This window comes from Lycorma delicatula, chromosome 9 (genome assembly GCF_047948215.1).
Source record: "Lycorma delicatula isolate Av1 chromosome 9, ASM4794821v1, whole genome shotgun sequence".
In the NCBI taxonomy this organism is placed as follows: Eukaryota; Metazoa; Arthropoda; class Insecta; order Hemiptera; family Fulgoridae; genus Lycorma; species Lycorma delicatula.
Genome location: NC_134463.1, coordinates 2,857,825 through 2,880,754, shown reverse-complemented (window position 1 = coordinate 2,880,754; position 22,930 = coordinate 2,857,825). Strand labels below are relative to the sequence as shown.

Here is a 22,930-nt window from a genome sequence, read left to right as displayed (position 1 = left end):
TTTAAAAGTCTAGATATCATTTAGCATTTTTGTTAAATATCTTTATCGAACCTTTTTTTTTATTTATAAATACTTCAATTATAAACAAGTTTGCTTTTAATTAATCTTTATTATTCTTTATAGAAACTAGCTAATATTTTCTCATTGCTTTACTTTGATTAAGAGGTGTATAATTAAAAATGATTTTGCAAATTTATAAACTTTATCCTTACATAGTTATTTGATAAAATAATTAAATGTCTTTTATGAGCATAATAATTACAAAATATACACTATTATTCGAAATTATTTCATTACATTATTTTACTATTAAAGATATACTTTGGTGAAAAGCTTACGTAAAAATTAATAAATAATAAACACAAAAAGCATAAAGAAATAAAATTAATCAAACACGTGACTTTAGATTGATAAAAAGGCTATGAGGACAATGCTGATTATTCATAATTCTGTTGTTTACATCATCACTATAGAACTATGTGACGCAGGATATAGGATTAGTGTCTTACGTGTTGCTTAGCATAAAGAAGAAAAACATTTTTTTTAAATAAATAAATAAACCTCTCACGCGATTACTGAAAGCTGCAACGTACACGCACTAAAAATACCGGAACATCACTATTCTTTTAAACATCTATGCAAGGTAGTAACATAATACATGACATGACATAATGTAATAACATAATAGATGCAACCACAACGAAACAACTAACTGTGTAAAAAAAAAAAATGAATTTATTAAAAACGTTATGTTTATAATACAATGAAATAACTTATTAGCATATTTTCCCGTCCAATGCCTCTATATAAAATTCTATTTAGCAAAACAATCACGTATATTAATATACAAGACAATTGACTAGTTAAACAAAGTTCTCTGAAATAATATTTCAGTCATAATACAAAAGAAGTTTTAGAAAAATTCGGTAGTGTTTGTTAAGGGTCAATTAATAATAACGGATACAAGAAACTGAACCCAAATTATTTAAGTATTTTCTATTAATTGAATTCCTAATCTAGTATAAACAAAGTAATTTGTATGAAGAATACAGATTATTTTTTTTTTTATTCCATTTCTACTTTTTCAGATATTTTAATATGTAAGAAGGGGGAAAAATAATATTCCAAAAATCCTTCCCTCCTAGATTTTTATATTTTTCAGTATTTGACATCCCCTGATTCTAAAATACTAATAAAGTTCTGTATCTATAGTTTATTTTAAACTAATATAAACCAACTGTTCTAGTGTAAGATTGAGTAAGTAAAATTATCAGCATGTGCATTAGACTGTATGTCTCCGAGACCTCTAAACGTTTGCAACGATGAGAAAAATAAAAGATAAATAATTAATAAATAAAAAAAAGGATTAATGTTATATATTACAATAATATTAAAAAAAAGAAGTAAATATTTGTATAAATCTAGCTAATCTACGTTAAACATTTTAATGGGACTCATGGATCCACCGATAAACTAGCATTGTATTTGTTTACAACTAATCGAAATAAATGTTGAACCGAATTTACGTTAAGGTAAAATTACGTAACATATTTGAGTTGATTAAACAGAATAATTTTTTGTAGGGTATTTGCTTAAAATTTTATGAAAAAGTTGACAACAAACTTGTAATACTTTTCTGGCATTGGTTATTTATTCTTATTCAGTGGAAATTAATAATACGTGAAAAAGTTATCTAAGATTTATTTTTTGGGTAGGGGTAATTTATGATGAAGTTTCCTTGTAAAATTACTGTTTGTTATATGTTTAAATAAAACAAAAAAAAATTTTAAATTTCAAAAAAATCGGAATTTCTTTCTGCTTCACCTCGAAAGTCACCTTCCAAAAATGTTTGGAAGTTTTTAAACTAAAAAAAATTCCATTGAAAAGTGTATAAGCAATAAAAAGTTACTTAACATTTCTTTTTTGGTGGTGGAGGATGAATTATGATAAAAATTGTATAGTAATATTATTGCTATTAAAAGTTTACATAAATCGACAAAACTTTTGAAAATTTTGTCGATTTATTGAAAATTTGTCGATTTTTGAAAAAATCGATGGTTTTAAACTCTGGTTGATTCCTCACACCCCAAACGTTGCCCACAAAGTATTATTTTTCTTTTTGTTTAATTACTTGCACTAAAGATATTCCGGTTAAAAACATACAAATAAAAAGATAGCTTAATTTTTGAAGAATGGGGAATTTTGGGACAAATTAAAAAAAAATGGTAAGATAAGCGTACATGAACTGACCTTAATATAAAGTTTAGTTACAAATTTTTGAGAAAATTGACCCCCAAAAAACATTTTACCCCGTCTTCGGAAATACTGACCACAAATTTTTACTAAAAAATTGCCCCATATACACGAGTTTCTATAAGAAAACATTTCATCTAAATCAGTTCCCATCAAAAGTTATTTAGCTTCAAACACGCCAACACATGTATGTGCGAATATTATCCACACCACTTTTTTTGTTTTCTGGGTTCCCAGGGTTTAAAACGTCGAGAAATGTACACGAAAAAATCCCCATCCACCATTTTTTGACTGATTAACTATACTTTCCTTTTTAAATCATAACTCTTGAGATGTACTGCCAAGAAAGTAAAAATCTGTATTAAGCGGAAAGAAAATATTGAATAGGCTGTATCTTAAAAGGGGATGGGATTTAAAATAAACAAAAATGAATATTTTATGCTGGATTGTCTTTTTTGGTAATCAAACAAATAACAATAAAATTAATTGGAATACACTAATTTTTTTTTTTAATTAAAAATTAAAAAGGCCCCTACTTTTAAAACTTTTAATTATCTCTTTTTACCCATAAATTAGACATTATACAGGCAAAAATGCTTTCATATCCGGTTTCCGGAGGTAAATAGTAACAATTTAAAATATCAATTATTTTTGTAAACAATCCAAACAGTCTTAACTTTTATAAAACGGCACATTAAAACAGATTAGGTTTCCTAATACCGAACAATTCGTAATAATATATAATTTATCAGTAATTTTATTGGCAGTTCTAATTAACCGAACTATTTTATCGAGTAAAGACTGAAAGATGACACGCAAAAAATTAATAACCGGAAAATAATGACACAATACACTTAAGTAAATCGTATTGCGTTATTTTATTTTTATATTTTTTTTAGGTAAATTTTCTCTTTCCTCTTATTTCTCTTAATACTGTACAATTCTTTTTTAAATAATATATTAAACAAAGCCTTTCATCAACAACGTATATTATTTTTAAGTACTCTACCAAATGAAAACTTCGAAATTGATTTTATATTAAAGGTTTTTTATTTTTTGGAAAAAAAAATTAAAAGTAAACATTAAAAAGCAAAATCAAAAAATGGAAGAAACCAGATACGTCTTATTTCTTATAAATTATAAAACTGTACTATCATACGACTAAACTTAATCATCATATGGACTGTTGTATTTAACCGTATTCGGAAGTGCAATTTGTTATTCAGGGGCATATGAATACTGAGTAATTCCAATTTAAAAATTGCACTAAATAAACAAATTTTAATCTATAATTAATTGTATACTTCTAAACAAACATGATATTGTTGATTTATTTGGATTCATATAAAATTAATAAACAAAAAAACAATTTATAGTCAAAAATTAATAGTTAAAAGGAATTTCCAGAAATAATAGAGGATTAGCCTCAGCGCTTAAAAAAATAAATAACTTCACATCTAGAAATAATTATATTTTTATCATCAATAAATAAATAAGACTATTCAGTTAAATTAAAAATATCCATTTATTACAATGAAATCCTTCCATCTACTGTATATATGTGACATATCGTAATGATTATGTCGTTATCACACAAGAATTCAGTCCAGTCATTATCAGACATATTTTTAATAATCAAAATATGATATTATTCTACCAAATAATTTATTACAGTAGAATTATCTATCAAACAATCATTACAAAAAAAAATTCACAATTTTTATTAAATCCCACAAATTTGTTGATTTTTCGTTAAATAATTTTTCATTATGGGTACCGATTCTTGTAAGTTATTATTCATTGTATTTTTTGTTATTTTTATTTTGTTATCTTGAAAATTAAATTTATTTATTAGTTAAATAGCAACAATAACTTGATGCCCGACAATGATCACTATGTTGGATGCTAATGAACTTTAAATGTGTAAAAAAGTCATGCCAAAGCGGTACTCAAACCCAAAAATTTCCGACTGAAAATCAGAGGTGCTACCATTCTACCATGGAGATCTATTATATAATGCCAAAAAAAATAAAGGTTTTCCATATTTACATTTAATAAAAGCGAGATACAACAGACCTATAATGGCAGTCGTAATGAGAATTTTTTAAACATTCATATCATATAAATTCTATAGCACACTAAGCAGTATGGATATTCTAGTGAGAAATACTCGTGCATGACCTTGACATGGAGAATTATATTTGCTTTAATATATGGGTTTGTTACTAATTAGGCAAAAAGTAATAATTAACAGACTTTACAGACTCGTATAAATTATTTATATAAGTACAACAGTACTGATTTAAACAGTTCACATTTGACGTGGAGTGGCTTCAAACAATTTTGTTATTTTTTTACACGACAACCCAAAAAGTAGTGGAATGTATTTAGGATGTATGTTTTTTCCACCGTAGCAGCTCAACGACTGAACGTTCGACTTATAATTATCAATAAAAAAAATAGAATGCTACAAAAAACGGAAACGAAAACAAATAACATCATTCAAACAAATAACTTCCTTCTGGAGTGGTTGGGAATAAATAAAATTCCGTTGTATTTACTTAAACGATTTTACTTTTTAAAAAAAACACAAAATATTGGAAAAAATAGAGAAAAAAATGGATGATATACAAAAAATGAATAAAATATTGCACGGTACAGAATTCCAAGATTGTACTAACTTTATTAACATAATCCTTCATTGCTGAAACAAGTTTAGAATTACTTATTAAATAAACATTCCTTTCATCCCTTCCTTTTGATCCCTAGCTGGCGTTTGGATTGTATGGACTTCTAAGCTCGTACGCTGCTGTGGTTGCCAGTGGTTGTCTGATTTCACTAACAAGACGCTTCCATGAGTGGCGATCCATGACCGTTTTCCTGTCATCACAAGGTTTAACCTACGGGTTTTTTATATCATCGTCGATCTGCTTGATCCATGATTTTTTTGGAGCTGTTCGTTGGACTCTCCAATGGATGGGTCTATCATGACAGAGGATTTTATATGGTAGTGCGTTTTCTCTCGTTCTGCAGACATGGACAAACAATCGCAGTCTTCGTTTTTGAATCTGTTCCTCGATTGTTGGCTGTTATTGGTGGATATCCTCATTTCGGATGTGATCGCGAAGTGAGACTCTGATAATCTCAGTTCATTTGAGGGAATCATGTTAGGTCGGATGTGAAGATGTCCGTTTGAAGCCTACGTGAAGGCGAAATTTGATATGTATTTGCTGATGCAAATGTCTGCCGAGGCATTTACATCGGTGGCAACCCGACCGAGGACCGGCTGATGACTGTGAGATGTAATCAGTTAGAGGGTCTAGAGACGACCTCCGGTAAAGCCCCTTAGGGCTTGGAACGGACGGGGTGGTGTGGCGACCGATAACGTCACAAGGTCTTCCCTCTTCGGGATTGGGATATGATCGCGAAGTGGGACTGATGATCTGGCGTAGGCCTAGCATTTTTGGAACACTTCAAGTTTTCTCAGGTTTGTCTGAAGTGGTGTCTACGTTTCTGATCCATACAATAACAATATGTACTAAATAAATATTACTTAAGAAATAAATATTACTTGGTTATTAAAAGGAAATGTTCAGCGGTCCTACACTCCGCTATCCTGAAAGTGACTTGGACCTGCGGATTCCAAATGTGGGGTACAAGTGAGAATAACATCAAAGTCGTACAGCGTTTCTAGAACAAAGTATTAAGAAATACCATAGAATCTTCATTTCAATGCGAAAAACACTGAAACACACGATTGCCAACCGTTCGAAAGGAAATACGGTGATTCGGTAGAAGATACAAAATGAGACTGAACAAACATGTAAACTGGTTCGCGGTTAACCTCGCTGGATAACAGCGAGGACGTTAGGCGTCTAAAGCGACTGCCTATATTAGATCTGTAAGTTTTTCGAGATTTGACCTGAATCAGCGACTCTAGGGTGTTGTGCATCGTCAAAATTCTTCGTTTCGTTTCGCCACTTACTTTTGTCGGTTCTTTGAATCGTTTTACGATTTCTTTGTTTGATTAGTTATTCTTTGTGTGATTTATAAGATTATTTTTTAGTGTTTTCTTTGCTGTTTATTTTCTGAACTTTATCACTGTTTCTTGTACTGTATGAACTTATTTACGTTTATTGCATATATTTATTTATACTGTATAATATATGTATCATATACCGTTATTTGAGAGATTTCAATGGAAACAGCTTTCTGCATGTCACCTTTTTTGCATTTAAATTTACTTATGGTTCCAGTAAATTGGAACCGATTGTAAATTAAATACTGCAACAAAAAAAATTTAAGTAAAAAAAAAAATCTAAAAACGCCAGTTGGAGTTAAAACAATTTTAAGTAATAAACAATATTATTTTTTTTTTTGTTTGCTAATAATTTCAATGCTATTAATTATCAATTATAAACAAAATTTAAAGGTTTCTAAAGTTTCAGTCATTTAAACTAATATTAATAAATTTATATCATGTTAAAAGTCAGTGTATTAAAAGGAATTATAAAATATGGACGTAAAATATTCGGCAATTTTAGAAAATCTTAGATAAGAACTAATTATACAGACATGTGCGTCTTCCTTCTAAATGAAATTAACTTCAACAAAATTTCACGTAAATTACATTCATTCTGATATATTCATAGCATTGCATTATATTAGACAAATTAACGAACGTAGTTGAAATTATGCTAAACTTAATTGTGTACCCGGCTTCTACCAGATTGTCCCTCACCACTACACCAAATATTGCTTTGAATTCAAAAAATATTCTTATTAAATTGCGCTGAGAAAGATATTTAACATCAAAATTACGATAAATTTAATAAGGTAAAGATTTTATTTGAATGTGCTTTATCCGTGGTACTGAATCAACCGGTCTACTTTTTTTTTGAAACACCCCTTTTGCAATTTTGTAGTCTTGAGGGTTTGAAATCTTAAACAATTTAAATATAATATCAATATGTATACTAAAAATAAGATCAATCGGTCCGATTGTTTTTTAATTTTTCTCTGGAACTTCTAGCACATTTCCCAATTTTAAAAGGCCTAAAACCCAACCGGGATCGATGTAAAACCATCTTGCCAGTTTCATTAAATTAGGTAGGGCAGTACAACCCACCAGGTTGGTCTAGTGGTGAATGCGTCTTCCCAAATCAACTGATTTGGAAGTCGAGAGTTCCAACGTTCAAGTCCTAGTAAAGTCAGTTATTTTTACACGGATTTGAATACTAGATCTTGGATACCGGTGTCCTTTGATGGTTGGGTTTCAATTAACCACACATCTCAGAAATGATCGAGCTGAGACTGTACAAGACTACACTTCATTTACACTCATACATATCACCCTTATTCATCCTCTGAAGTATTATCTGAAAGGTAGTTACCGGAGGCTAAACAGGAAAAAGAAAGGATGGGCAGTCCAAACAGACAGACAAACATACTTTTGTTGTTATTTATATAGACGAACCTGTTTTTTAAACATTAAAATTATAATTCATAATAAATAATATTAATTCAAACATACTGGTGAATATTAAGATAGCCAATATTCCTTCTATAAGCCTAGTTATTAAACCCCTAAAAAAAATTACACTGATTCTAAATTTATTTATGTAGCAGGAACAACATGCTTAAATCCGCTTGTAGTTACTAACGGATGATAATAAATTTTGTAGAATGTGAAAAATGTCCGCAAAAAACCCGCTACCTCCAGATCAACCCCCAAGACGTTACCACTTAGCCACGGAGGCCGGAGATTGAATTTTTTATAACTTTTAGCAAATAAATTATTAATCTTTAAAAATGAAACATCAACTAAAAAACTTTTTTACAAAGAGGAATAAAGGTCGCTCAAAATTTCCAATATATTTAAATAAATATTTTTTTGGGAAATTTAGAAGTATTTATAAAAGTAACGACGTTGTAAATTTTTTTTGGCGCTTGGTAATTTATTGAAATCTAGGTTAGCCTATTTGCATGCATTATTTGTTGCAATCTACGACTTGCTGTACCATACTATGTTCAAGTAAATGCAAAAATTCAAGTAAATTGTAACTTTTTTTAATAAATAAGACGAATCAAATTGTCACCCTCTTTGAAACTAGTACACTTTTAGCGTTTAAAAACAACATAAGCATCTGGTTACAAAATCAACCTACGTAAGCAACGTTAAAATGAAATATTACCTAATTATAATTATTATTAATGACTAATAATTATTAATATATATATATATGTATACTATATTAATAATTCCATGTACATGCTTTTCAAAGATTCTGTGTAATTTCATCAACCAAAAAATAAAATATATATATATGTATATGATTCTTTTGTTACTTCCTTGTACCATACAAGGAAGTGTTGTAATCGCAAAAAAAATTCGGTTTTCAGATTTCAATGGAAATATCCATTTTGACCATCCCTGAATCCATTTTCACTAGTTTCAGCCTGACAGCTGCACGTACGTAAGTACGTGCAGCTATCTTGCATCTGAGTTATCTTGCATAACTCAAAAAGAATTAGCCGTAGAATGTTGAAATTTTGGATTTAGGACTGTTGTAACATCTAGTTGTGCACCTCCTCTTTTGATTGCAATCGAGTGGACTAAAAGTGTCAAAAAAACCAAATCCAACTTTTTGGATTTTGGACTTTTTCTTAACTGCATTAGTAAGCTCTCATTAAGAGATTTTCAACGATATATCATAAGTAGTCCTTATTTTTATTTCTTTCAGACTTATAGCTCAGTAAAAGTTTTATTAATGAAATATTTGGATTTTACAAGGTAAAGGAACATCAGAAAGAATCCGACTTCATTCCCTTTTTTTTAAATTTATATATATATATTGTTTTATTAATGCGATTTATTTACTATATATTAATTTATTAATCTGTAATTGTAAAAAAAATTACAATAAAAAATAACAAAAAAAAATGCAATAAAAAGTATATGTAATTTAATAGCTGTACAAGGAAGTCCATGATGTATCCACATCAGATTTTTTATTTATTCATTTCTATTGTTGAATAAATCAATCCGTTGGAAATTAAATTTAAGAAAAACATTTGTTGAAAATAAAATTAAATTTTTTTTGAGAAAAAATGAAATTTGATATACTTTTATAAAATTTAAACATTATTAGTATAATGAAAACTACCCAACAAAAAAAGAAATAGAAAAATTTTTATTATAATTTATTTGTTTATTTACTTAGTAACAACAGGCTTACCTGCTCATACAATTACTGAATGATAAATTAATCTTTGTAGCGTGTGCAAAATGTCATATCTAACAGGGATTCAAACCCGGGATCTCCGGATAAAAGGCCGAGACGCTACCAATCCACCACGTAAAAGATATATTGAATATAATTGCGCAATGCTATAATAATTCCTTGACATATTTATCTTTCTGTTAAGACCAAACTTAAGTTTTCATAAACCAGTATTCAGTACTATTTTTCTCGGATTTTAATGTGATGAATGAAAGAAGAATAAAATAGATAGATATGCAACAGTAGAACAAGTATAAAAATCCAGAAATCACTAACAAATAAAGAAGAGCGATGATACAATACATATACATAAATAAATAATTAAATCTATTCGACATCTCGAATTTAAAACTAATCTTTTTAAATGTTACTAAAACCGTTATTGGCAAAATAATCCAACAACATTTATAATATGAAAAGTTTTTGAAAGAATTAGGGTTGAAAAAAGCTTTAAAAAGGTGGAGACTCTTAAAAATCTCCCCAAAAATGAAATAAAAAACTTCCATAAATTAAAAAAAAAAAAACTTAATAGAATAAGAGTATGGAATGAAATTTCACCAAACGTTTTTTAACTTCTGTTAACTGGAATCAGATTATTAAACATAACTTTAAAGTTAATATTTTATTCAAATATCAATTATACAATATTCCCTGAATGCTACTCCGTTACAGTTTCCGTAGATATTTTTTTAACATGATCTTATTGTGGAAATACCATAATATGAAATTATATTAACAAGTACCCAAAAAATTACTACTTTTAATTATTTTCCTAAAATATCAATTCATAAACGCAACCAGATTGACATGAAAAGTTTTTTTTTTTTTATAGTTAGATCTAACATTAATTCTTTAATATTGTAAAATAAAAGTAAATTATTATAAAAACCAGAACGATACTGTTCTACAACAATATAGCAAGAAACTTATAAAATAAGTATTATTAATTAATTAAATTAGTTCGTCACAGTTTCGTATGAAACGGCTTAATTAAAAAAAAGAACAAATTTCAAAAGACAGCATACATTTACTTATTAACACTAAATATTGTAAAATATTTCGTAAAAACCATTTAAAATAGACAGTATATTGTTACTGTTTAATAAAACATAATTTTTGCTAACCTCTTGAGAAATCAAACCGAGATAAAAATAATTGAAGCTTCTAATTTAAGAAAAAGAACCAAAAAGTAATAAATTGAGTAATTGCCGAAACCGTGTAATTTATTTGGCTTGTTCAATTACTTACAAACAGGAAGGGAAACGTGGTATTAAAAGGGAGAATAAAATAAAAAAGAGAGGTTTGAAATGCGGTAGGATGATAGGATAAAATGGAATGGAAGGTAGCTAGCTAGCTACTCGTAGAAACGAGAAAACGGTTTGAAAGGACGATGTGGGTTAATGGGGTCGCCACGTTTGAGACGGCGGCGATACTGGTACCGAGATATACGCGTCTCACGGGAGGTGAGAAAGAGACAACAGGTATATTAAAGAAAGATGGTAGGAATAGAAAGATACGATGAGTAAGTAAGAATGAGAGAAAGTATGATAAGGACGAACGTTAACTTCTTTTTCATTCACTACTTTTAACCTTTTTTTTTTTTATTTTATTTATAAAAAAAGAAAAAAGAAAAGAAACAACAAATCTAATCGTAGCCTATATTCAGCTTTGTTCCTACAGTACCATAGTGAATTAATTTATTTTACTAAAAGAGAATTGCGTTGTATAAGAATAAAATAATATATATATATATATATATATATATATATATATATATAGAGCTGTAAAAGATATACGGTATTAAAATACGCTTGAACAATATATTATTCATAAAGAAACAGTAAAAAAAAAAAAATATTCAAAACGATTACGGTAAAAAGGGTCTAGTTAACGGAAGTAATAACTTTTTTCTCAGATAAAGTAACAAACGATATAAAACAGAAAAAAAAATCATTTAATACTGATGTAATGGTGTTACGCTGTTTAAACGTAAGACTTGCATAAATTTTATAACTTGTGGAATTTTTACGATGCAGAATCGCTTTGTACACTTTGAATTGCCAATTGTAATAAATAAAAAATCTGATGTGGACACCACATGACTTCCTTGTACGCCGATTAAATTATTATATATACTTTTTTCAAAAAAAAGAAAAGTAATAAAATTTTATTCACAAATATTTCTGATTTTTTCATATATTTTTTTTTATTATGGAAAATTATTTATCGTAAAAATTTGTTTGTAATCAATCAGAGGTTAATAATTATTAATAAATCAATATATTTAAATTAAAAAAAAGGAAACGAAGTGGAATGTGAACAGCTATACCTTCCCCTAGTAAGATCTAAGTATTTCATTAATTTAAATTTTATTTGTATATAACTCTGGAACCAATGAAAATAAGTACCTTTTATGACATATCGTTAAAAATTTCCCAATCAGGCAGTTGAGAAAAAACCAAAATCCAAAAAAAATTGATTTTGGGCTTTTTTGGACATTTTCGGTCAAATCGATTGTAATCAAAAGGAGAGGTGCACAACTAGATGTTACAACAGTCCTAAACCCAAAATTTCAACATTTCAACGGCTAATTGTTTTTGCGAGGCATACGTACGTACAGTCACGCCGAAAGTAGTGAAATGGATTCAGGGATGGTCAAAATGGATATTTCTGTTGAAATCTGAAAACCGATTTTTTTCGCGATTACAATACTTCCTTGCACGTACAATGAAGTAAAATTTAACTGAACCATTGATTTTATTTATCACAATAAAATATTAGTAATATTTTTATTATAAAGCGTGTAACTTATTTTTTTATATTTCTTTTATACGATTTATCCGAAATAATCTTTTTTTTAATATTTTAACATTTAAAGGCATGTAATGAAGGGTATAGATTAATTATTTAAAAAAAAATTGAATATAATAAATGTTGTCAAATTTTGTTATTTATGTGATAAATTTACAATAATAAAAAAAGTCACACAATCTAGTAAAATTTTTATGACAAAATACAGATTTAGAAATAAGAAAAGAATTTCAATAAATATTTGTATGACGTATAGTGCTTGCTTATCGGGCGATTTATAAGTAATAATAAAGAATGTAGATTTAAAAATATAATAATATGGATAAAAATAAAAAATTTTTTGGGTAAATAAAGTAAAAGATGAAGAAGATTTAATTAAAATGAATTGGAGAAGATATGTGTTTGTTAAAAAGTTTTGTAACCAAAAAGGAAAGAGGTATAGTGAAACGGTATATTTTCGTAAGTACAATAGAATTAAATTTAGTTCTAAAAGAAAATGTAGAATATATTAACAGGAAAACGAGAAATATTAGACAATATGAAACAACAGACGATTGAATACATAGGATACTAGCATCCCCCGTAGCGGCTTTGTCCCCGTTCTATACGTCTAAAACTTCAATAATTTGAAATAAAGTTTTAGTAATTATGTGTGGCTGTTGCTCTCAGTTATCGCTACTCACAATTTACCGGATAAAATAGAATGTTTTGATAAAGGATGTGTTCCCAAAATCAAATTTTTAATGGAATCAGTAGGATTTTGCAGTTTTTTGAGAATTACTTTGCCCCTAGAAAGCAAAGTTTAAGAGTTTCATCATTCCATTACATTGCAATGATAACATATTTTAATCATGTTATCTATTTGAATAACTTTTAAATTTAGATAGTCAATTTCAGGTTTATCTGAGACCTAACATATTTCTCGAAGATTGAACTCTCTCTGAGCCGAGCGTTTACGTTGCTCTTCAATTCTTTGCCGTAGATTCAAAGATCATAAATTTTATTAGCCGTAGCAGTGCTTCTTCATATATATGATCTCGTCGACCTATGTATTATGAAAATAGTAATGTCAAATTTAAAGTCGAACTATGCCGATTATATGTATGACTTACACCGATGAAACTTCTTAGTTCACCAGATAAAAATCTACAGAGTGCTACTTTACTTGCGTGATGGTTAGCTCTTGCGAATTGCTACCAGATTAGATAATGATATGAAATTTAGTAAAACACATAATAACTTACTGAAGAATTCTTTATCGATACAAAAATTCAATATTTCTCAAATCATCAAAACATTGTTAAATATATAAATAGTCGTCATTCCCTTTAATTTTAATCATCAATTAAAGTGTTTTTACGTATATAATGATAATAATACAAATTTATCTTTTATAGAAAATGACATTAAATTTAGTAAATTACATCACAACTTAAGAAAACGATATGGCATAGAAAATAATCGATTTAAACATAGATACCAAATTTAGTAAAACAAGTCGTAGGTTAATTATTTAAATCTTTTTTATTATTTGTGATTTATAAAGTAGTGAGATTGGTGAGGTTTGAACTGCGGTAAGTAAACATTCCGGGGGTCATAAGAAAGTTAAAATTTTGTAATGATTGTTCAGTAGTTTCCGCGGTTTTAAGAAACAAACGAAAAATACGTTGTTTCTTATGTAATAGTGGGATAAGATTCAACGATGACCACGAATAAATACGCCAGCGTGTTGTAACGACAGGGGTATCGTCAATTGAGCAACGGATACCGTGCAGAAGAAAGCGATGTGCAAATTAATGTTTAATGAAAGCAGGTCTTACTAATGTTCATAGACATTTTCGTTTAGTACTGACGTGATCCTTTAATAAAAATTATATTAAACGTTGTATTAGCAGTTTAAGGATACAGTAACTGTTTTACACAAAAACGGGATGTTGATAGACATCTCCGAAGAAGTTGTAGATCGTGTACGAAAAAATTTTCAGAGAAGCCCAAATAAATCGACATGTCGTACGAATTTAAAACTGGGAATACCACATCGACAATTATAAAGGTTCTACGCAAGCGCCTAAATCTTTATGCATGCAACTGAAGGTGACAATAAACCAAACTTTTGCAATTTTTCCGAGGACAATCTTATTGAAGAGAACAAAGATAATGCATTTTTAGAAAAAGTAATCTTCTGTGACGACGCTACCTTCTATGTTCCTGATCACGTTATAACCTTAATTGTCGAATTTGGGGTAACGAAAACCCTCATGCCAGTCGACAAACACAACGTGATAGCCCGAAAATCTGGTGTTCGTTGACCGCGTATGAAGTGATCGGACTATTCCCAACATTTGCAAGCACTAGTTATGTAGACATGTTACAGGAGTATGCAGTACCACGAATTGAACATCGACAACCCAACCTTTACTTCTAATGATATGGCGCACAACCATACTGGGGTTTATATGTCAGGAACACCTAAATAAAAAATTTTCTGAATGTTGATTTGGCCGTGATGAACTAATTCCCTGGCCACCTCGATTCCCAGATGTAACGCTACACGTTTTCTTTTTTGGGGGGTTTGATTAAGACAGGGTTCACGCAACGAAGGTTGTCAAATCAATGAATTAAAAAGAAGAATCGAAGATGTAATAAATGGAATAACTTCAGATATTCTTCGTAATATGTAACGTGAAATTGTATGCAATCTAGACATTTTACGTGCCACTAAAGATGCACATGTGAAACTTGTTTGAAGTTAACAAGTGTTGTACAAAAACCTGGCAACAATAAAACAGGCAAGCAAATACATTGGTTTGTTATTTTTTTATTAACACCTAAAATGCGCTGAATAATTTACGATCAACTGCACAATAAAGACATTCTTATTGTAAACAAAAGTATAGAGAAATGCTTCAAACCAATCAAATAACTGTTAATCAAAATAAAAGATACCTAATTAAACATTTCAAATTATCCACTTTAATAGTACACAAAATCATATAAACATATAATCATTTGAATTAATACTGTGATATATAAATAATTTTATTTTATAATCAAGAATATAGACACACAAAAACATAAACAGCCACGCATATAACGTTTTGTAGAATATATTAACTTATTAGTCTGCATGTTTTCTAAAAATAATTTTAGACGAAGTTTTAATAGAATTAACTTTTATTTACGCCTTTCTTGAACGATTGATATTTCAAGAAAGACATTGGTAGTTGAAAATTTACACAAGAAAAATGTCTATATAAAAATGAAATAACATTATTTAAAATTGATCATTCCTTTCTTTATACAGCATAAATTACGATATAAATTTTATTGAAAAAAAAGAAATTATTAAAAAATTAAGATTGTATTCTGATACCATATATGCTAGCTTATATCTCTCAATTGCTTTTAAAAAAAGAAAAGACGGTAATCGTTCGGGTAATAAATGAGGAAAATATAAGCTACTAATAATAAATCTAATTTAATTAAACGAAAATATACAAATAAGAAATACAAGAAAATACCGAGCTAAATTAATTTCGTAAATAAGGAATGAATTGCGGAATTAATTTAATTTATTAACTTTTTCTGAAAATAAAAAGGAATATTTATCACTGCAAAATAAAACTACTATAAAACGGTAAAAAAACTGAAGAAAATCATTTAATTTATATCAAGATTTTTAACTACGAAAAACCGTATTAAAATAGCATCTTCACATTTAAAATACATTTATCACATTATATTTTTTTTTAAATATTTTTAAAAATGTTGAGCCTTAATAATACTTGTACAGTTAAGTACTCATTCTTTTGGCTTAACAAACTTTAATGAAATAAATTTTATTAAAATTTGTCAAGTTATTTTCGAGTTAAAAATTATAAAAAAGATAAAGTTATACTACATCCTTCTTTTTTTTCTTTTTTAGGTAGATTTCATAAGAAAGCTGCCTATTGTAATGGGTACCGTGATTCGACTTCCGGAAAATTTCGACATTTCGCGTTTCACATCCCCCAGACCCAAAACCACCATCAGATAAAAAGTTTATATATATATATATATATATATTTCACTTTCTTGTAGAAACGATAAATGCCGTAATTTTGCGCCAATCACTTTCAAATTGTTCCCTAAAAAAAACTCGACTCAAAATCTCCGTCGAACAGCCAAAATCGGAAATTTGGTGGCTTTTTCGAAAAAAAAAAAACAAAATATTGCTTTAACGTTTCTATTAAATAAAATATCGAATTCGTTTAAAGTTCCTACGATTCATTGGATAAGGGCCTAAAACGTATGTAAGAAAAAGTTTTTGATATCACCAACTATTGGCTAAGGGGGTGGAAAAAAAAAGGTGTTGAAGACAAAAACAATCATATCTTCTTTAATAGGATAGAACCGGTTTAAAGTGGTCATTAGTCCTCTAAATAATACCTAAAATGTCTGTAGAAAGTTTTGATATGACCAATCCTTACGCCAAGGAATGACTAAAACCAAAAAAAAAAATATCACTATAACTTTCTTATTAAGTAAAATATCGAATTTGTTTAAAGTTGCTACTATTCTTTGGATAAGGGCCTAAAACTTATCTAAGTAAAGTTTTTTGATATAAACAACCATTGGCCCAGCAGGAGCAACAGTTTGGTCAGTACAGGACCCATAACTTTGTTTTCTGAAAAATACGGGTTTCAAAATAGTCATCCTCCATCTTAAAAATAGTATTATATTTGGTTATCTTTCTTGGTACGGGTAGGAATGTATTTTTACCGATTCTTAATGTTATTCGACAAACACCACCAATAGGAAATGACCGTACCTCGTTTTTATTTTTTTATTTTATGTTTTTTAGACAAGTAACCGGAAGCAAGTGCAGCCAGTTGCGTCACACATTCAGTATCAGTGGAAGTGCGAAGTAGGAATGCTTTGCAAACGAAAGAGCTACTGATAAGAGCTACATAAGTTTCTATACACGGGAAAAGTAAACAAGATACAAAATATAAATCATCTCAAAGAACGTATCAGCAACGCCATTACAAGCACAAATTAAAACATAAACACGAAATGTGTTTTCAAAATAATGGCACTTATATAGAGCATATTAATTAAATAAAAACGGTTTTCATAAAAAAAATTTGGAAACTTATGGAACACCTATATCTATATGTGTTTTATGAAAAATTATATGGTTATGTGTACAGCTGTGAGAGTGGGTTAATATATATATATATATATATATATATATATATATATATAAGCACAGGTAAAAATATTCTTTTATTATATTATGCAGAAAAAAATTGTTTATTTATTTAGTTTTGTAATGCATTTTTTGTGAAATTTTCTTTATTTTTTTCATTTGTTGGTTTTCATTTTGTTGTAATACTTATCTCTACTAATTCCACTGACATCTTTTTACTATGAGTATATAGTAATAAATAAATTATTGACTTCTAGTTTTTACTTTGTCTTTGTCCTATATAAACAGTTATCAGTGTTTTGTTTTCCTGCCTAAATAATATCATTTTCATGATTATTAAAGAGAATGAAACTACTTGAAAAAAATACGAATCTATGTTAAGGATTAAATTAAATAAAGGTCATAGAACACAGATTAATTTTATTAACGTAATAAATAAACATCATAGATAAATTTTTATTAAATTTTATAATCTATAATTTAGATAATATTTTAATTGATATTATCGATTAAATTATTATACCGATTATTATTAGCTAGCAAAAGTCAGGGTACAGGATAAACAAAAAGAAGACAAAATGTACGGTATTAGGTGAAAAAGGAGAAGAGGATTCACATTAAAACAGGAAATGAAAGGTTTAGAGACGGTGAAGAAATATCAGTACGTAGGGACCATCATAACTGTTAACCTGACTTGCACAGTAGAAATTAAAACAAGAATATCAAGAAGTAAGCAGTCATTTAATAAGAACGGAAGACTGCTGTTGGAAAGTTAAACTTACAGTTAAGGAAGAGATTAATGAAATGTTTTACTTGGAGTGTAATGCTCTATGGAGCTGAAACTTGGACGATGAGAAAGGCAGACAGAAAACGAATTTAGGTTTTCGAGGTGTGGATGTAGCGTAGAATGATAAATATAATAATTGAAGAAGTAATAAGGGGAATCGGAGATAATAGGAAAATGGTAAATGCGATCGAATATAGGAAAAGGAAGTGGCTAGGACATTGTATGAGAAGAAGGTGTTTGTTAGTGGATGCAATAGAACGCTTGGTGAATGGAAAGAAAGAAAGAGGAAGGAAGAAATTTCAAATGAAGGATAGAATTATGTAAAAGGGAAAATATGCGAAAACAAAGGGGTTAACAAAGAATAAAAGAATAGAACAAATTGGAGAGCAGCAGCCGTGACAGGACCTGCCCTAATGGCAGAGCACTATCAATGAATCAAATAACTGCATTATTTAATTTGTTTTTTATTTAAAAAAATAAATTTTGTATGTATATATATATATATAACAGATATATAATAATGAAAATAAACAATATTATAACAATATTTTTCTGTTTTATTTCCCAGAAGTCAAGTATTATACGGAAATTTTTTTTCCATATTTCTTGAGATACATAAAGTTCTATTATAATTGGAATGTTAAAAATAATAAAAGAATAAATAGTATTTGTTATGAGAGCTTTGAAAAATGTTACATATTATATATGTTTTAAATAAGACTTTTTGCATCCAAATATATAATTTATAACGAAAGAAACTTTAAAAATTCAAATATGAACATAAAAAAGATAAGAAATTGTATTTGTGTTAAAAAAAAAGCTGACAACACAGTTGTAGGACGTTCCCGTCATGCGGCTAAAGCCGCACACAATTTAAAATATTTAACATTTTATTTAAATATAATATTTTTTTGTTTATTTAATTCAATGATTCTAGCTAAAGCGCACCCACGCATACCTATTTAATTAGCGCGGGTGTGGCTGTACTAGCAGCGACGGTCGGCACTAACTGATGTATTTTCCCAACTTACATACAACCAGTTTTACTTATACGATCGGTAGCTGGTGTAGCCATGAATCTTAACGCATCAGGTACCAAGTCGCCCGATTGACTTGGTACCTGATACGTTAAGCTTTGATCCAGCCAGACCAAGTTACATTTTTACTCTAAATATTATTCATTACTTAATTCTACTGCTCACCTGTATCATCACAACATAGCAGCTAACTGCAAGTGCACTTTTTGGGTGGTTATGCGATTTCGCAATTTTTTTTTTTGTAGATATTATTCTTTTTTTATTTGTTAACAAATATACGTAAGTAAAATATGATCTTAATCAGGCAAAATCTCGAGATACTGAGGATGTCCTTGCTCTACAGCCTCACCTCCATCATTTTTTAAGTTGAAAATTTAATGACATCAATGCCCTATATATTGAAGTAATATGACCTTGGTCAAAATCGGTTCAGTAGTTCTTGGGATATAAGGTGATTTATAGGCCGAAACCGAACACACACACATATATACGAACATCCGGAAAATTTCCATCTAGTTTTTTGGGTTTCTTAAGTGCCAAAATCGCAAGATCCGGTGAAAATTGCATATGGAAAAAATTGGATTATAATACAAATTGGATTACTTTTTATGATGCTATGTGCATAAATGTTACATTTATGGACACACCTGTTCCATCAGTTGCCGTACGACATTCTTCATTGTCCCGCCCTGCATACGGGTCAGCTCCATGGCTCTGATTTTAACCGGGGGAATGCCTGCGACTACCCCAACCGCGTCTCCCGAGACAGTGCGGTATGCAGCCGCAATCCGAATCGCCGCACGACGCTGGAGAAAGGCCAACCGATCTATAGCGCTAGATGGGAAAGTAATCCACAAATATTGTAAATAAAAAGTTGATTAGGAATTCAATTTTTATCTATACCTTTGAAAATATTTTTGATCCCGCACTTTTATTATTCATCGGGATAAAGTATTTATTTTATCCCTGTTTACTAAAACAGAATGAGTTTAAAGTCAAATTTCAAAATAAAACGGTGTAAATATTTATTCATGTAAAAGTACTTGAAGTTGAATATTTAACTGCGACACTTAAAAAGTGTCGCAGTTAAATCAATTTAATCAATTTATAACATTAATAAAAGAATAAAAAAAAATAATTATACATGTTATTTAAATAAAAAAAAACAACAGTACGCATAAAATATAAATAACGATAACAGTTTTTTTTTAGAACTGACGTACGGTAGACCACCGACAATGGTTATACATAACTTTATTGCACAGTCCACACACAAACGCAATTTAATACAACTTTTTCGATATAAAACATGACAGTATTGATAGTAAATCTCATAAAAAAAACAAAACAAAAATATTTCGTGCCGATATATCGTAAATTCACTGGTAAATGTTGGGGGAAGAGATATAAGCTATACGTATATTCTCTATAGGTTATATATATGTACTCGTACAACGTGAGAGTGGGTAAACAGCTATAAATTGAGTGCGTTCGGCAAGTTTTAGTGGTACAGTTGTATAAACCTATTTTCCATCGCAGCTTGTTCATAAGTTATATAATAAACCGTTAACTCTTTGAGGTAATGAAAAAAAAATTTCTGTAAAAATTCAAAATAATAATATTAATAATAATAAAACATACACCAAAAATATTAATAAATTAATTACCTTATAAATTCCGTCCACAAGTTTTGTTATCTCCTCCGTCTCCATTTTTCTTGTTTTTAGTAATTTTTCTCGATATTAATTATAAAATTAATAATAATAATAATATTTACAAAAATAAAATAAAAAATAAAAAACGAAAAATTAAACTGAAGCACTAAAAGTATTTATTTATTTTTTTTATATTTATACACACTCACTCGCGAATAACGGTTGTCTTTATAACTTTATATATCATCAAGAACCCGCACTACAGTTCATCTTCTGAAACAAACAAAAATTAAAATAATCAATATTAAAATAAACATTATAATTTAATAATAAGATTATACATGTAAAATATATTTACAATAAAATCATTTAAATGTAATATTTATAAGAAATATGTAACATTATTTATATTATTATTATTAAAATTAGAATGTTATTGATAATTGATAAAACATTTCAACAAGTGTAGTCATTATATTTATTATTATTATTACTATTATAATAAATTAATAATAAAAAATTACATTTTATTAATCATCACGTTAACTATAAATAAATAGTGTCTTCAAATACTGTCCTCAAATACTGTCCCTTGTGTCTTCAGAATTGGGGGTAAAGTAAGATCGCAGTTTCGGTGAGGGATTCTTTGGGGTCCTCTCATTAGAGGCATAGAGTGCAATTAAAAGACCAAGTCCCGGATCTGGGCAGAACATTAATTATCGACTAGGTAGCTTGAAGCTTACCCACCGGTTTGGTGTAGTGGTTAACGCGTCTTCCCAAATCAGCTGATTTTGAAGTCGAAAGTTCCAGCGTTCAAGTCCTAGTAAAGGCAGTTACCTTTTTACGGATTTGAATACTAGATCGTGGATACCGGTGTTCTTTGGTGGTTGGGTTTCAATTAACCACACATCTCAGGAATGGTCGAACTGAGACTGTACAAGATCACACTTCATTTATATTCATACTCGTTTATCCTTCCTTTGAAGTAATACATGAACGGTAATTCCCGGAGGCTAAACGGGAAATACAAAAAGGTAGTTTGAGGCGATGGCACTCCTTGGAGTTGTATAAATGCTTATTTGCGGGTCCTGCTCCAGGGAAGGGGGATAAAAAATGATGAACTCAAAAAAAAAACTATAAATAAATAAATTTTAAGTAGATTTTATATGACAAATAAAACATTTTATTTATTGCAAAAATCGTTTACATATGACGTACAAAAAACGGTTTTTTATATAGTTTTATTCATAAATTAAACATTAATATATTAAACGCAATTAATATTCATATATTAAACGCGATTATACAGATCTTTATAAACATATATCGTCCTATCAAAACATACACAGAAGTAGTGCTGTGTATTCTTCCGGATAAACGCTTCTTTGAACAGGTTTATATACTCGTACTACACATGTAAGTTTAAAAAATAAAAAAAAAACAGTTTTTCCACAGTTTTAAATTAAAATAATTTAAATAAAAAACAAAAATCTCTTGCGCAGTTCTGTGCAAGTGGACCGATTTTTCGTTGCTCTTACTACTTCAGAATTGGAAATCCACGGATTTTTATAGTACAACGCATTACGAATACATACTTAGATTAACAAATACACTCTACAGATAAGCATCAAGTTTCCCGCTATGAATACATACTTAACTAATAGAATCTACAGATAAGCATCAAGTTTCAACTCACTCACCGATGTGGCTCATATTCGCATATAAAATACATTTCTACACAGTTATGTAATCAAATCATTACACATCAATCTCATTATACAAAACTTACATCCAAAATTAGTTGAAGCCGTATAATATTACTCGTAAAATAATGATAAAAATTATCTACCTTAATGTGTTACACAACAAATAATAATGACATATAGTGATTCAGTTATGATAATTACAACTAT

The 22,930-nt window shown here is 28.9% G+C and overlaps 1 protein-coding gene across 1 annotated transcript in view; it reads right to left on the bottom strand.

Moving 5' to 3' along the window:
• IRSp53 (Insulin receptor substrate 53 kDa) overlaps positions 1-22,930 on the bottom strand; it is a 1,008,929-nt gene that overhangs the window by 890,558 nt on the left and 95,441 nt on the right. The window contains exon 2 of the mRNA XM_075375577.1: positions 21,030-21,290. Within this exon, the coding sequence (XP_075231692.1) occupies positions 21,030-21,074 (45 nt within the window). The 5' untranslated portion in view covers positions 21,075-21,290. The remainder of the gene's footprint in view (positions 1-21,029; positions 21,291-22,930) is intronic.